Here is a 14,634-nt window from a genome sequence, read left to right as displayed (position 1 = left end):
AAAACTAGAAAGGAAATAGAACAAAGTTCCTACATGTATATGAAGGAATGGGATCCAGAGCACAGGAAAAGCCGTCATTTCCACTGAGACATAAGGGGAAGAGATGAAGATGGTCATGGAGGGAGAGAAACTGGTAATTGGGGACAGATAAGGGAGTCCTAGGGTCAACCCTCAGAATTTTTCTTCTGGCTAAAGAGGCCCTGTTACCTTAGCTGTGTCACTTTTAGGACAAGATTTTAAGACAGTCCCCATCCTAGAGTTTTCTCAACACTTTGTGGCCCCCAGCACTGGACATAATACCCCAAGTGCGAACTGGTAATAGAAGATAGGGAATACCACTTTTCTTGAAGTAGAGTCCCACTTATTAATGGAAGGTAGTTAATACATTGGGTTTTTTTTAACAGCTATGCTGTAGTTGTATGCCAAGCAGAGAAGTGGAAGAAACACTCTTAGTAGTCCTTCAGAGTCCTGGCACTTCAGTTCAGTTCAGTCGCTCAGTCGTGTCCGACTCTTTACAACCCCATGAATCGCAGCACGCCATAGTTACATGAAATAATAGATTGTATTTTTTATTCTAATGTTTGTTTGAAAAACTTAAAAAAATAGCATAATATGGAAAACATCCATGTGTCTATCATCCAGAGTATTGTCATGTTTATTTTATCCTTTTTAAAAAGTAAATAAAATATTTCAGATAAATTTGACAGTCCTTTCTATCCTCCGTTATAGTCTCATTTCTCCTTCCTGATGCAGTCACTTTCTTGAATTACTGTAACCTTTCTATCCAATTTATATATGTTATATACCTATATAAGTGGTTTAAAATTTTACACAACTGTGTTGTACTGTATTAATCTCTTTTTTTTTTAAACTGATTGAAAACATTTAGTTTCTCACTGCATAGGTTTTTGAACCCATCTTATTGATATTTGTGTGCTATATAATAACATCCCTTAAACAATTGCTTTTATTCTCTATTTGTGCATTGTTGCTTTTTAATCTAAATGCGGGTTTTTCACAAATTGAATTTCCTACTGCTCCTTTCATTCTGTCATCTTTATGTAGCTTGATTTTTTTTTTAATCTATTGCATGTGTACCCTCTTTTCCAACTTTGTCTCCCTTTCTTAGGGTAAAGCTCTAAAGCCCAAAGAAAGAAGCTTGTTTAATTATTTGCTCTCAGGCTTCAAACAACCCATAGGGGAGGAGGGAGCACACTTTTTCCCAAGCATCTCCTGTGCTCTGATCACTGTTGGAAGCTCATTTGTTTAATTTGAGCCAAGAGGCCTTCCTCTTGGACATCTTCCTATTGCGGTAGACTTAGAGCACAGGAGCCAGCTGCTTGAGTGGGACAGGTGCGAGACTTCGAGAATTCCCGTTCTGCTGGGCTCCCTCAGCTCTCTGCTTATACCATTGAACACTTTAGCAAGTCCTACGTTGTTCTACCCAACTATAAATGTGGTTTTTACACTAGATGTGATGATGTCTCCTTCCTCTTAGACTGTGTTAGTGCTTGTCATAGTGCTGGGGACCTAAGATGGAGGCGCTCGGTTAGAAGTATTCCAGTGGGACTCACCGCCTCTTGTCGTGACCATGCTTGTGCTGCAGGAACTTCACGGACCAGCTGCGGAAGATTTCCAAGGACGCAGGGATGCCCATCCAGGGCCAGCCTTGCTTCTGCAAATACGCGCAGGGGGCAGACAGTGTGGAGCCCATGTTCCGGCATCTCAAGAACACCTACTCAGGGCTGCAGCTCATTATCGTCATCCTGCCCGGGAAGACGCCAGTGTATGGTACAGTTCTCTTGCAGTAGTGACTACAGTGATGGGACTCTTCTCAGGGTGGCTCCCTGGAAGATCCTAGGGGTGACTCAGTATGGGTGCTTGGCCCTAGCCAGAGCTGTTCCTTAGTGTCAGTGTTCCTCTCAGAGGAGAAATATCAACTTGTATGAGCCAGTCAGTCACCTCTGGTCCTGTTTACCTGCTCACCCTCCCTTTCAGTAGCATTTACTGCAGTCCTCTGTGTGCTGGTGTTTATGCCAGGCTGAGCTTAGCCAGATGCAGAGACAGGTCAGGCCAGGTACCTATCCGTAGGAGTGCATTGCCTGTCAGGCCACAGGGCAGCACACACAAGCACAGTTTGTGGGGCTTCTGTTGGTGTTCCATTGCTGGGAATGACTTAGACTTTTTGAGAAGTTTTCCTCTCTTTTAAGAATGGAAATGACTGTATCCATCTCTGACTCAGTGTTTTTCTCTCACTGTTTTTTTCCTTCTCCAGCTGTCATCTTCAGATGAAGAGGTGTCTCTCCTCTGATCTTATTCAACCCACGTGTACTCTTTGTTTCTCTTTTATCCTGCTACCTTTGGGACACTTTAACCCTAAAACATCTTGAGAGTACATTACCACAGTCATGCCATCTCCTTTAGTTTTTTTCCCCCATTTTCTTGCTTTTCTTCAAGAAAAATAAAAAAAACTTGAAGAGTTTTTAAATGTGTTCTGTACATTTTCTACCCCCACTTCCTCACCAACCACTTACTGCTTAGCTTTTTTCATTTATCTTACCTCTTCCCGTCTCCTAACCCTCCTCTGCAGAGGGTCACCAATGACCTTTCTCCTCTTGACTTCTTGATACTTTCTCCTGTCTCTCCTTAATTATTTTTGTCATTACCAGGAATGCCTGGCATTTTCCAGAATACTGTACCCTGCCTTCTTTTTCTCTCTTTTCATTCTAGTGAAATTCTCATACATTTCAGTTGTTTTGGTCATCAACTATTGTTAGATGTTATCCTGTATTATTAAAATCTTCATTCAACACTTGACCTCTCTGCAGTTCCTATTTCTTCCTTTGACTTTTCTTCCTTCCACAAGAGTTCATTGATCATCTACTGTGTATGAAAAGAAACGCTGATAGATCCTGAATACATTTGTGGATAAAACAGTTGTGCCCTTTGCTTTTATAACGTGTTTTGGTGAACTGTCTCTTTAGTAGCTTGTCTTCTCTGTCTACCAGTAAGCCCTTCTCTTTACTTTTCTCTTCTGTGTTGGTATCACAATTGCTTCTGGGTTCAGTTCAGTTCAGTCACTCAGTCATGTCCGACTCTTTGCGACCCCATGAATCGCAGCACGCCAGGCCTCCCTGTCCATCACCAACTCCCGGAGTTCACTCAGACTCAAGTCCATTGAGTCCGTGATGCCATCCAGCCATCTCATCCTCGGTCGTCCCCTTCTCCTCCTGCTCCCAATCCCTCCCAGCATCAGAGTCTTTTCCAATGAGTCAGCTCTTCGCATGAGGTGGCCAAAGTACTGGAGTTTCAGCTTTAGCATCATTCCTTCCAAAGAAATCCCAGGGCTGATCTCCTTCAGAATGGACTGGTTGGATCTCCTTGCAGTCCAAGGGACTCTCAAGAGTCTTCTCCAACACCACAGTTCCAAAGCATCAATTCTTCAGCACTCCTTTATCCAAACTTTGGGGGCAGTCTGTCTTCTCTTTGCTTGCCTCTAATGCTGTTTTTTTTATACAGTGTTAAATGTATTCCCTGTTCACCACCCATTCTTCTGAACTTAATGCTAACATTTCTTCATAAGTCTTTCTTGGATGAGACTTTTTGTGATTGGTACTCTCAAAAAAAACCAAAACCTTCATTAGTCCCCATTCACAAAATAGAACTTTTGGGGGCCCCTGATCTTAGTTTAACCTTTTCAGCTTCATATTGTACATGTCTTTGCTACATATACCAGAAGGGTCACTTGTTCTAGAATTAGGTAGAGCTGGATTTTAACCCTGACTATGCCAGTTTACTGTCTTAGGCTACCTAGCCTTTCTCAGCCTCATTAATCAATTATCTGAAAGACAGCATCTGACACGGGGCCTGTGGCCTAGTAGGTGCTCTCTAAATGCGCGTCCTTTGTATGCTCTCCCGTCTCTGGTTTTGCTTAACATCATCTGCCTTTGCCTGAAGTATCTAAATACTTTATCTACATGCTTTATATGCTCTTAGTAGTATCTGTATTTTTCTAGTAGGACAGCATTTTGGTTGGGTTTCATTCTGGGTAATGTCACCTTGCAAGGAGTAATCCCAATTTCCTCACAAACAAATCATCGTGTCATTGGTCTCAATGTGATACAGATTAACTGCAGAATACAAGCAAGCAAGCACAACTTCCAACACCTGGAAATCAGCAGCTCTGAATTGTTTAGTCTTTTTTTTCCTCCCAAGCAGGTATTTATTGAGAGCCTACCATGTATGGGCCATTTCTTGGTGCTAGGACTTCAGCAGCAAGACAGAGTTGTGCCCTGAGGAGCTTACATTGCAGCTGAGGAGCAAGACAAGAAGTGATAAGAAGAAAGAGTATAGATGTAAAGAAAGTAAAGGAAGGATAAGGTGATAGAGATAGACTGATTTTAGGTTAGAGTGTCTACTCTTTTTATGCCCCACTTTGCCCTTAAAATTCTCTCTATCCTTCACATTCTAATTTAAATGTACTTATTCCTGGAAGCTTTCTCTTATCATCCTACCTTTCTGGATTCATCCAGAAATTGCATCAGGTTGCTGATCAATTGATTGTTTTGAGCATGGAGTGGATCTGATTCTGCTCAAAATCGTCTTCCCTCTGTACATACATACCCAAGGAGGAGCCTTCCACTGACATGATACTCAGTACTTATGAAAGTTGATCTCCAATCCACATCTCTCTTGGGCCTTAAATTGATGTCCCTTGTTTAGAAAATAAGGATGCTTTTTAGGAGAATTGCCTTGCATAATTAGCCATGTTTCTGGTTCCCTCCATAAAGGGAGAATCCAATATTTTTGGCCTCCCTGTGTGGTGTGGTGTGGCATGCTTGGAGAAGTCAGGTGTTACTCAGAGAGTTTTCCTTACCCTGGGCTCAGTCATGTTATACCTCTCTCCAGCTTCATACCTTGATCATGACCTTGGGTTTCTTTCACTTACATGTTCTTCTTTGATTATACCACTTAGGTAATGGGGGCATTTGACTAGGAATTAAGCATGCACATAGGAGGAGCAGTCAGATTCTTTGAAAGATCCTTCACCGTCCTTCCTGAGAGGCCAAGTGATAGTCAAAACAAGGTCCACATGCATTATAATTGCCCCCAAAGTATAAAAGGACAGTGTCACATTTCCAGTTCTAATCTGCTAACATGCCTCATCCTGTCCTTAGTATTTTTAACTCCTTCCTCTCCACTAAATTGATACAATTTTTTAATGTAATTTTTTTATTGAAGTATAATATACATATAAAGATCTTTTGTGGTCAATTCAGTGAATTCTCACAGTGTCACAGCAGGGGTACCTAGTTCTGATAGTAAAACATTACCACAATCCCAGGCTACTGATTACTACAACTTCCTAACAGTGATAATCACTGTTCTTTTGGCTTCTAACACCATAGATTGGTTTTGACTGTCTTTGAACTTCATATGAATGGAGTCATATATCATGTACCTTTTTACGTGTCTGTCTTCTTTCACTTAACATTATGTTTGTTAGATTTGTCCGTGTGTGTTTAATTGTAGTTTGTCACAGTTTTTCCGTTATATGATTTTAACACAATTTACATGTATTTATCCATTCTACTGTTAATGGACATAATTGGGTTGTTTCAGGCTTTTACTGTTATAAATAATGCTTCAGTGAACATTCTTGTACATGTCCTTTGAATATATGTGCCCATTTCTATTGGGTGTGTAACTAGGAGGGCTTTTAAGTATACAGACGTATACTTCCATCAGCAGCAAAATGAGAGTTCTAGTCATCTACATCCTTATCAAACTTGGCGTTGTCATTTTCATCTTAGCCATTTATACGGGTGTTTGTTAATACTGCATTGTGCTTTTTAATTTGATTTCTCTGGTGATTGATAAGGTTGAGTATCTTTTTATATTTTTATTGGCTGTTTCATTGGCCTCTTGACAGGTGCCTGCTCATGTCTTTCTCTTTTTTTATTGGCTTAGATGTTCTTTATAATTCCTTTATTAAATATGATGTGTACTACACATATCTGTAGCTTGCCTTTTTACTTTCTTAATGGGTTCTTTTGTTGAACAGAAATTTAGAATTTTAATTTAGTCCTGTCTATCAGTATTTTTCCTTTATGGCTAGTACTTTCTGAGTCCTGTTTGAGAAATCCTAAGGTCACGAAGATACTAGTCTGTGTTTTCTTTTAAATGTTTTTTTTAACCTTTCACATTTAGAACTAGCTTGTGTTTGCCAGAAATGGCTGTTGCTTTCTCTGTCCCTTGGCAGTGCTTCCTCTTTTGGTGCAAAGCCTAGAATCTCAGCCTCTTGCCCACATCTAGAATCAGCAAATGTACCCAGGGCAGAGCAGCTGCAGCAGATGGCTCACCTCTGTGAGATTCTCTTCCTCTCTGGAGTGTTAGCTCTTGCAGTTCTTTTGTCTTAGCACCTCTCTACTGCCTTCAGAAAGATGAGTTATGAATTTTATTTGGTTTTCTTGAATGTTCTCAACAGACACTGGTTTCCTTCTAACCATATCTCTTGGAGATAGAAATGATCCCTTAGCTTTTTAAACAGTCTCAAATTTCTCCCATTGAAAATATATCGTACTGTTTATTGACCCCATGTTTCCTCCATGGTATTTGATATTACCAAAAACAGTTTTTGCCTCTGTTCATTAATTTTTGCCTTGCTGTCACAAAATTCTGGTCCTCGTTTTACCTCTTAGCAGCATTTGACTTGGTTGAACACTTACTCCTTCTTGAAATGCTCTTTCTTCCCTGGCATTCATGCTGCAACACTGTCTTGATCTTCCTCCTAGATATCTGGATTTTTGTCCTTTGCAGATTCATCTTCTTCCTGTTCTACAAGTATTGTGAGCTCCTCAAGAATTGTGTTTAAGCGGTCTCCTTTCACTCCATTCACTTCCTTGTTGATCTCAAGAGCATGTCTTCAATTACTACCTGTACCTAAATATGTCATATTTTACATCTCCATTTCAGACTATTCTTGAACTTCCAATTGCTGTACTCAGTTGCCTGATTGATATCCTCACTGGGATGACCAAAAAGCACTTCAAACTCAAAACATTTCAAAAAGAACTTAAGATCTGTCTATTCTATTACAAAAGTCTAGAAACTCATAAGTTATCCATAAAATTATTTTCCCTTACATAGCCTCTTGAATCTGGTTCTCTCCATCCTGACAACTGCCTTCTTGAACTACCCTCATGTCTTTCCTAGGTTGTTCTGATCACCACTTTCTTTCTCTCACACGGCAGTTCCCTTGCTCTCCTTTATATCTGGTTTGCCCTTTGAGCTTCTTCAGTTCATGGCTCTGTCCCCTATCAGTGCATTTTGCCTGCTCTTCCCTTGGCCTGGAATGCTCTCTTCCACATTCTCTCTCCCTTGTAAGTTCTTTTCTACCTTTAAATTTCAGTTCAGTGAAGAATCCTTTCCTGGCTAGGTTATTACACTATATCATATGCTCTCTGTGTCATAGCTCTGTGAAGTTTCCTGTTGTAGCATTTATCATTGTTACGCTTTTTATGATTTTTAAAATTAGTCACTAGATAGTAAGCACTATAAGAGTAGGGACCCTATGTGTTTCTGATCACCATTGTGTTCCCTAGCACCTCCTATACTTCCTGGAATCAAGTAGACATTCAGTAAAAATTTGCTGAATGCACTAATCAATTCTCTCCCTGCTCATAGCTGAAGTGAAACGTGTTGGAGATACTCTGTTGGGAATGGCTACACAGTGTGTGCAAGTGAAGAACGTGGTCAAGACCTCGCCTCAGACTCTGTCTAACCTTTGCCTGAAGATCAATGTCAAACTTGGTGGCATTAACAACATCCTAGTCCCACACCAGCGGTATGAACGCTATTGCTTACTTGCCCTTGTCAAACAAGGTAATATACTGGAGATTGATGAAAAGACAGGACACTGTCCAGGCAGAGTGAGTCACAAGGGAGAGGGGGCCAAAGTGGGAGCTAGATGGTGCCAGGAAAAGAAGACCCAACTCCTCACCATTTGTTTTCTCTTCCTTGTTTAGCTCTGCAGTCTTTCAACAACCAGTGATATTCCTGGGAGCAGATGTTACACACCCACCAGCAGGGGATGGGAAAAAACCTTCCATCACAGCAGTGAGTGATACTTTCCAACTTGCTCGTAAGGATCTCTTCTGAGCCCCCAAGACTACACCTGATTTCCTTCCCTCAACTCTGGTGCTTGACCCTTCACAAGATCTTTTTATTGCAGCTGATCATCCCCATTAACCAGGCCCTTGGTTTTCTAATAAAGCTAACTGTATGACATCTTCTTTTCAGAGAGAGCAGTGAGAGAGTAGACTGGGGCCAGAGACTTGGTTATGTCTCCATCACTTTTGTTCTGTGTTTGAATTTCCCTCTTTCTCCCTGTGCCCACTTTTGGGATGTGGGAAGGACCATATCTCCTCTCCGAAGTCGCTTTTAGGTGAATTCCTTAGTCACTGGGATTGTCTTTTACTCTTTTACTCTATCTGTACCCCTGACTCATCTAGTAGATTAGATGGCTCTCTAATCCCTCTCCTGACAGCTCTGCTTCCTGTCTCAGAGGGCTTCTCAATTGACTGATGGGACCAGGCCTTCTTTCTCATTTCTTTTTCTTGAACCTTCATGTTTCTCTAGGCAGACTGGGCCTATCTCAGTAAATGTGGGGAAGCCCTATACTACGCTTATCTTTATTTTCCTTGTGGCCATCCATCCTAGTCTCTGGCCTCTGTCCCCTTAGAAAATAATGTTGTTCCCACCATCCACAAGAGCACTGTTCACTGTAGTTCCTGGGGTAGATTAGCACTTGAAGAAAAGATTAGCTTGTTTTTCGGATGAGGTCACTCTTTGAGCTCACAGTGCTGAACCATCACATGCCCCTCTGTAAGGGGTGGGAAAAGCAAAGTTAGCAAGTACCTACTGTGGGTGAGGTCCTGTGCGTGATGACTTACATGTGCCACGGCAGTACTGCAGGCAGGTGTTACTCTTATTGACATTTGAGAAGAGGAACAAGAAGATCAGGTGGGTTAAATCACTTCCGTGAGTGTGAGAGAACAGAGATTCAACCCAGGGCTGTTGAATCCAAAAAACCTACATGTTTGATTTCTTAGGTTGGTTTTTTTTTTTTTATTCCCCCTAAGAGATCTTTCCCCAAACCCAGAACCACCAGTGTTGGGAGGGTGGTGGTTTTAGGAACTGATCCCGCCTCTTTGATTATCAGGTGGTAGGCAGCATGGATGCCCACCCCAGCCGTTACTGTGCTACTGTGCGGGTGCAGAGACCACGGCAGGAGATCATTGAAGACTTATCCTACATGGTACGTGAGCTGCTCATCCAGTTCTACAAGTCCACACGCTTCAAGCCTACCCGCATCATCTTCTACCGAGATGGGGTTCCTGAAGGCCAGCTTCCCCAGGTAGGGCCCACAATAAGTCAAGAAAACCTTCACATTGAGGCCGTAGGGCCTAATGGTAGCAGAGAGTGTATTGCTCCCTTTCTTAAGCTGTTGACACTGGGAGGTGCTTCTACTTATGGAGGTTTGCTAAATGGAATTGGCTTGGGAGCAGAGATTCCAACTGAGAGATGGTGTGTAGAGTCATTGATAGACCTGTCTTCTTGTAATAAAAGACTCTCAGTGCCTATTTACTAGTTAATTCATGGTGAAGACTGATTCTTTAGACCAGTGGTTCTCCAGCTTTAGGCTTTCCTGATGGCTCAGCTAGTAAAGAATCCACCTGCAATGTGGGAGACCTGGGTTTGATCCCTGGGTTGGGAAGATCCCCTGAAGAAGGGAAGGGCTACCCACTCCAGTATTCTGGGCCGGAGAATTCCATGGACTGTATAGTCCCTGGTGTTGCACAGAGTTGGACACAACTGAGCGACTTTCACTTCACTGTCCAGCTTTAGCATCCATCAGAATCTTTTGAAGGGCTTATTAAAGCAGTTTGCAGAGCTCCACTCTTAATATTTTTGCTTCATTGAATCTAGGATGGGGTATTAAAATTTGTAGCTCTGATAGGTTCTTAGTGATCCTGCTGATCTGGTGGCCACACTGCTATTGACCTTTATAGTGTTAACATTCTGTCTCCCTGCTAAGCCTTCATAGCTTATTGTTTAGACTAGTATCTTGAACTGATCTCCTTTTCGACCATTTGATAATAAGTAGTATAACTACCATTTACTGGGTATCTTATGTGCCATGAACTGTGCTAACCGCTTTGTATGTGCTCTATTCAGTGCTTATAAGAATCCTATGAAGTAATTATTATTCCACCTGATAGATGATGAAACTGAGACTTGAAAATGTTAAATGATTTCTTCAGTGTCATCCCAGCTAATAAGCAGTGGAGCTAGGATTCAGACAAGTTGTTCAGATTCCAGAGTTCATGCTCTTAACTATTATGCTCAATTTCCTCTGAGTCACACAATGTTTCCTAAAGTACTAGATAAATTTATAACATGTATCTGTTCAGAGATGTCCTGTGGCTTCATGTAGCCTAGGGTTAAAATTCAAAGTGCTTATGCAAAGCAGTCAGCAGTCATTAAGCCCCTGTTAGGTTTTTTATGCTTCCACTTAATTATTTGTTTTAGTCTTCACAGACAGTTTTGTGAGGATGATCTTATTAGTAACTAGAAAATGAGACTTTATTAAAGGGGTTAAGTAACTTGCTCAAAGTAATAAAATTAGATAAAGCTTGGGGTTTAAAAACTTAGTTCTAATTGATTCTAAATTCTATTTACTTCTGCCAGATAGTTTTTACTGCCTATATCTGACATCCAAGGCAACAAGGCAGCTACTGCCTGTGCTTTTTCACCTGTGGCTTCTTTAGCTAGTCTGTTTTCTTATGATACTGCTTTTTTTTTATAGAACTGAATTTTATCTACTCCCTCTACAGCCATTCCTGAACTCTGTGTCTACTCTTTGGTGGTGGTCCCAACCCTGTCTGCTCCCATGGGGAAACGCCCATTTTCCTCCTGATCCTAAAATTGTCCTTACTCTGGACATGGTGATTTTTCTGTGAACCTTGATTCTGTGTCTTGATGTTAGGTCTCACTATGCGTAGGAACCAGGTGAGTGCTCTCTGCGGATACTAAGCCCCGCAGCTAGGTTTCATAGGAACATGGCAGGTGAACTGTCTACAGGCACACCTCGTCTTACTGCGCTTCGCTTTATTGTGCTTCACGGATACTGTATTTTTTACAAATTGAAAGTTTGTGGCAACCCTGCGGCCAGCAGGTCTGTCGGCACCATTTTTCCAAGAGCATTTGCTTACTTCATGTCTCTGTGTTACACTTTGGTAATTCTTGCAATATTTCAGACTTTTCATTATTATATTTGTTACGGTGATCTGTGGTCAGTGATCTTTGATGTTACTGCTGTGACTCACTGAAGGCTCAGGTGATGGTTAGTATTTTTTAGCCATAAAGTATTTTTAAAATTAAGGTATGTACATTGTTTTCATTTTTTTTTAAGACATAATGCTACTGCACACTTAATACACTACAGTGTAGTATAAACATAACTTTTGTATGCATTGGGGAACAGAAAATTCGTGTGACTTACTTTATTGTAGTGGTCTGGAATTGAACCTGCAATATTTCTGAGGTATGCTTCTGTAAGGCTGATTTTTGGTAGGAAGGGCTTATCCTCTCTGATGGTTGGGTATCAGTTTATAAAGGGAGGCTGAACAAAAAGCTGTATAACAAGTGGCAAACCCTTAGTTCAGAAAGATGAATGAACTCAAGAGGAGCTGTATGTCTCTTTGTCTCCCTCCTCACCCTGTGCCTAGATCCTCCACTATGAGCTGCTGGCCATTCGTGATGCCTGCATCAAACTGGAAAAGGACTACCAGCCCGGAATCACTTATATTGTGGTGCAGAAACGCCATCACACCCGCCTTTTTTGTGCTGACAAGAATGAGCGAGTGAGTGAGGGATTGAGGAAGTCACTGTTCCCTGGTCATGTCTCCCTTCTCTGAGTATGAAAGGAGCTGTGGAAATGAGATCTGGGGGTTAGTCCTTGACCTGTCCATCGCCCCTGGCACCTTTCTTCCCCCTGACTCTTGGGGTCCTTCCTCTGCTGCTTCCTTTCCTTTGTTTCCCCCTCTCCCCTCCTTCCCTTCTTCCCTTAAACTTGATCTCCCTCCTCCTAGCTCCCTGGCCTATAGACCCCATATATAGACCAGCTCCCAGAGATGGGAAAGGGAACTTCTATTTATTGAACTTCTATGTGCCAGACACTGTGCAAGGCGTCTTCCTCACAGCAGCCCTGTGAGGTAGGTACTGTTATTATCTCCAGTTTAACCTCAGAAAGGTTAAATAACTTGCTAAGATCACACAGCTAGTAAATGGTGAAAGCAGCACTTAAACACAGGTCTGTGTAACTTTAGAAGCCTGTTATTTCAGCGCCCAGTACTCTCTCTGGGAACAGCAACTTCTGCCTTACTTTTGAGATTCTGATGGAGTCAGGTTAGAATTGAGTTGAGGCCCTAGTTAGGGCCAGGCAGGTCTTGGGATCTTGGTTGTCTTTGTTTCTATACAGATTGGGAAGAGTGGTAACATCCCAGCTGGGACCACTGTGGACACCAACATCACCCACCCATTTGAGTTTGACTTCTATCTGTGCAGCCACGCAGGCATCCAGGTAGCTGGGCTATGTCCTGGGGTATCCAGTGGGTCAAAGATAGTTGATCATTCCCATTGCCTCTAGAATATATCATTCATCACCGAGGGGCATTCAAATCAGGATTGTTCTCTTAATAAGCCCTTTGTGCACTTGAACGTAAGTGTACTTTCAACATCTTAGTCAGGTTGCTCATACAATGGGTGCTTTATGACAAAGGTGGCTTTGTGTCTGCCTTTTCATGGGTGGGCCTTCCAACCCAGCCATACTCATAATAGTAATCCTGTTCCTTACTGTCAGCCATCCCATCTGCTCAACCTGGGGCCCCTCACCTTCCTATCTTCCCAGGGCACCAGCCGACCATCCCATTACTATGTCCTTTGGGATGACAACCGTTTCACAGCGGATGAGCTCCAGATTTTGACGTACCAGCTGTGCCACACTTATGTACGATGCACACGCTCCGTCTCAATTCCAGCACCTGCCTACTATGCCCGCTTGGTGGCTTTCCGGGCACGATACCACCTAGTGGACAAAGAGCATGACAGGTGAGGCCTGGAATCAGGCTGGCTTCCTTTTTGCTTCAGCCTCTGGTACCAGACCCTCTCAACTTTCCGTGGGTAGAAGGAAACGAGGATTGTCCAATTTGGTGTCCTGGGGCTTGTCAGCCCAAATCTGGGTTGGGGTTTTCTCTTAATTGGTATGGGAATTGGTACCCTAGGGGTGGGGGAAGGGTTAGTGGCAGCTCAGTTCACCAGGAAGGACTTCTTTCATTTTTCCTTTTCAGTGGAGAGGGGAGCCACATATCGGGGCAGAGCAATGGGCGGGACCCCCAGGCCCTGGCCAAAGCCGTGCAGGTTCACCAGGATACTCTGCGCACCATGTACTTCGCTTGAAGGCAGAACGCTGTTACCTCACTGGATAGAAGAAAGCTTTCCAAGCCCCAAGAGCTGTGCCGCCCAAATCCAGAGGAAGCAGGGAGGAGGGAGGTGGGGTAGGGAGGAATGCAGAAGGCCCTGTTTCCTTCCGCAGAGGGGGCAAAAGGGTGGGGAACAGGGCCAGTAAGCCAGACCACCAGCCAGAAATCTCTGATATTCACCTCATGCCCTCAACCCCTCACCCCATCTTGTCCCATCTGGCCCTGAACCCACTGGACCAAGAGAGGCAGCAGTGGTGCCCACCATACACATAGTGTCCCATGTGACTCACAGTGCTAAAGACTCATGCCTGACAGCTTGGTAAGGTCGGCTCTGCAGCCCTGCGGACAAAAGCTGGTAGGTTTGGGTTTGATACTTTAGATGGAAGAGTGAGGGGCTTGAGAAAGTGGGTGGGAGGAGGGAAGGATTTTTTAGGAGCCTTAATCAGAAAAGGTCTAGATTTGTTTAAGAAGAAAAACGAAATCAGATGCAGATCAATATTTTAGGATACTAGATGTTTTAATGGGTTGAGAATCCAGCCTGTAGGAAGATTTTTAATGCTAATGATTTTGGTTGCCCCTCCCCCAGCTGCCACTCCCCTTTCCCGTATTCCTCTTTCTCCACTTTTTCTACCCCACCTTACACCTGACAGACATCCAGCCCCTAGTAAGACTTAAGGCACTATGGCACTTAGCTCTGAAGTGACACGACCCTGTCTTCCTTCCGCCTGCTGGTGGGTAACCAGTGCCTTCCCTGTAATGGCAATGCTGCAGAACTGCAACCTTTTGTACCTTTTGGGGGGTGGGGGCGGGGTGGGGGTGGGAGAGGAGGTAGGTTGGGATGAAATACCCTGTACCCAACACGCCTCCAGCCAGAGCGCCAGCTATTTTGCATTTGAAGGAGTTGACTTCCATATTCATTGAGCTTTTAAAAAGATCACGACCTCAAGATGGTTAAAATCCATTGACATTTGCACTTTCAGACATGACAAGTCTAGGAGCTGCTGAGATGACTGGCCCCTGGCCTTTCCACTTATGTCTCCTTTCTTCTCGTCCCCGCTTTCTCCCCACCTGCCTGGGTCTGGAGTTAACT

General features: G+C 43.1%; 1 protein-coding gene across 2 annotated transcripts in view; it reads left to right on the top strand.

Moving 5' to 3' along the window:
* LOC128044395 (protein argonaute-1) overlaps positions 1–14,319 on the top strand; it is a 31,603-nt gene extending 17,284 nt beyond the window's left edge. For both annotated transcript variants that reach the window (XM_052636581.1, XM_052636580.1), the window contains exons 12-19: positions 1,607–1,791; positions 7,687–7,846; positions 8,028–8,118; positions 9,224–9,418; positions 11,793–11,927; positions 12,545–12,646; positions 12,974–13,173; positions 13,413–14,319. In XM_052636581.1, coding sequence (XP_052492541.1) covers positions 1,607–1,791; positions 7,687–7,846; positions 8,028–8,118; positions 9,224–9,418; positions 11,793–11,927; positions 12,545–12,646; positions 12,974–13,173; positions 13,413–13,521 — 1,177 coding nt within the window. In that variant the 3' untranslated portion in view covers positions 13,522–14,319. The remainder of the gene's footprint in view (positions 1–1,606; positions 1,792–7,686; positions 7,847–8,027; positions 8,119–9,223; positions 9,419–11,792; positions 11,928–12,544; positions 12,647–12,973; positions 13,174–13,412) is intronic.
* The last annotated feature ends 315 nt before the right edge of the window (positions 14,320–14,634 follow it).

The sequence above is a fragment of the Budorcas taxicolor genome, chromosome 3 (assembly GCF_023091745.1).
Source record: "Budorcas taxicolor isolate Tak-1 chromosome 3, Takin1.1, whole genome shotgun sequence".
In the NCBI taxonomy this organism is placed as follows: Eukaryota; Metazoa; Chordata; class Mammalia; order Artiodactyla; family Bovidae; genus Budorcas; species Budorcas taxicolor.
Note: the sequence above shows the minus strand (reverse complement) of the source record. Positions and strands in the feature narration are given on the sequence as shown.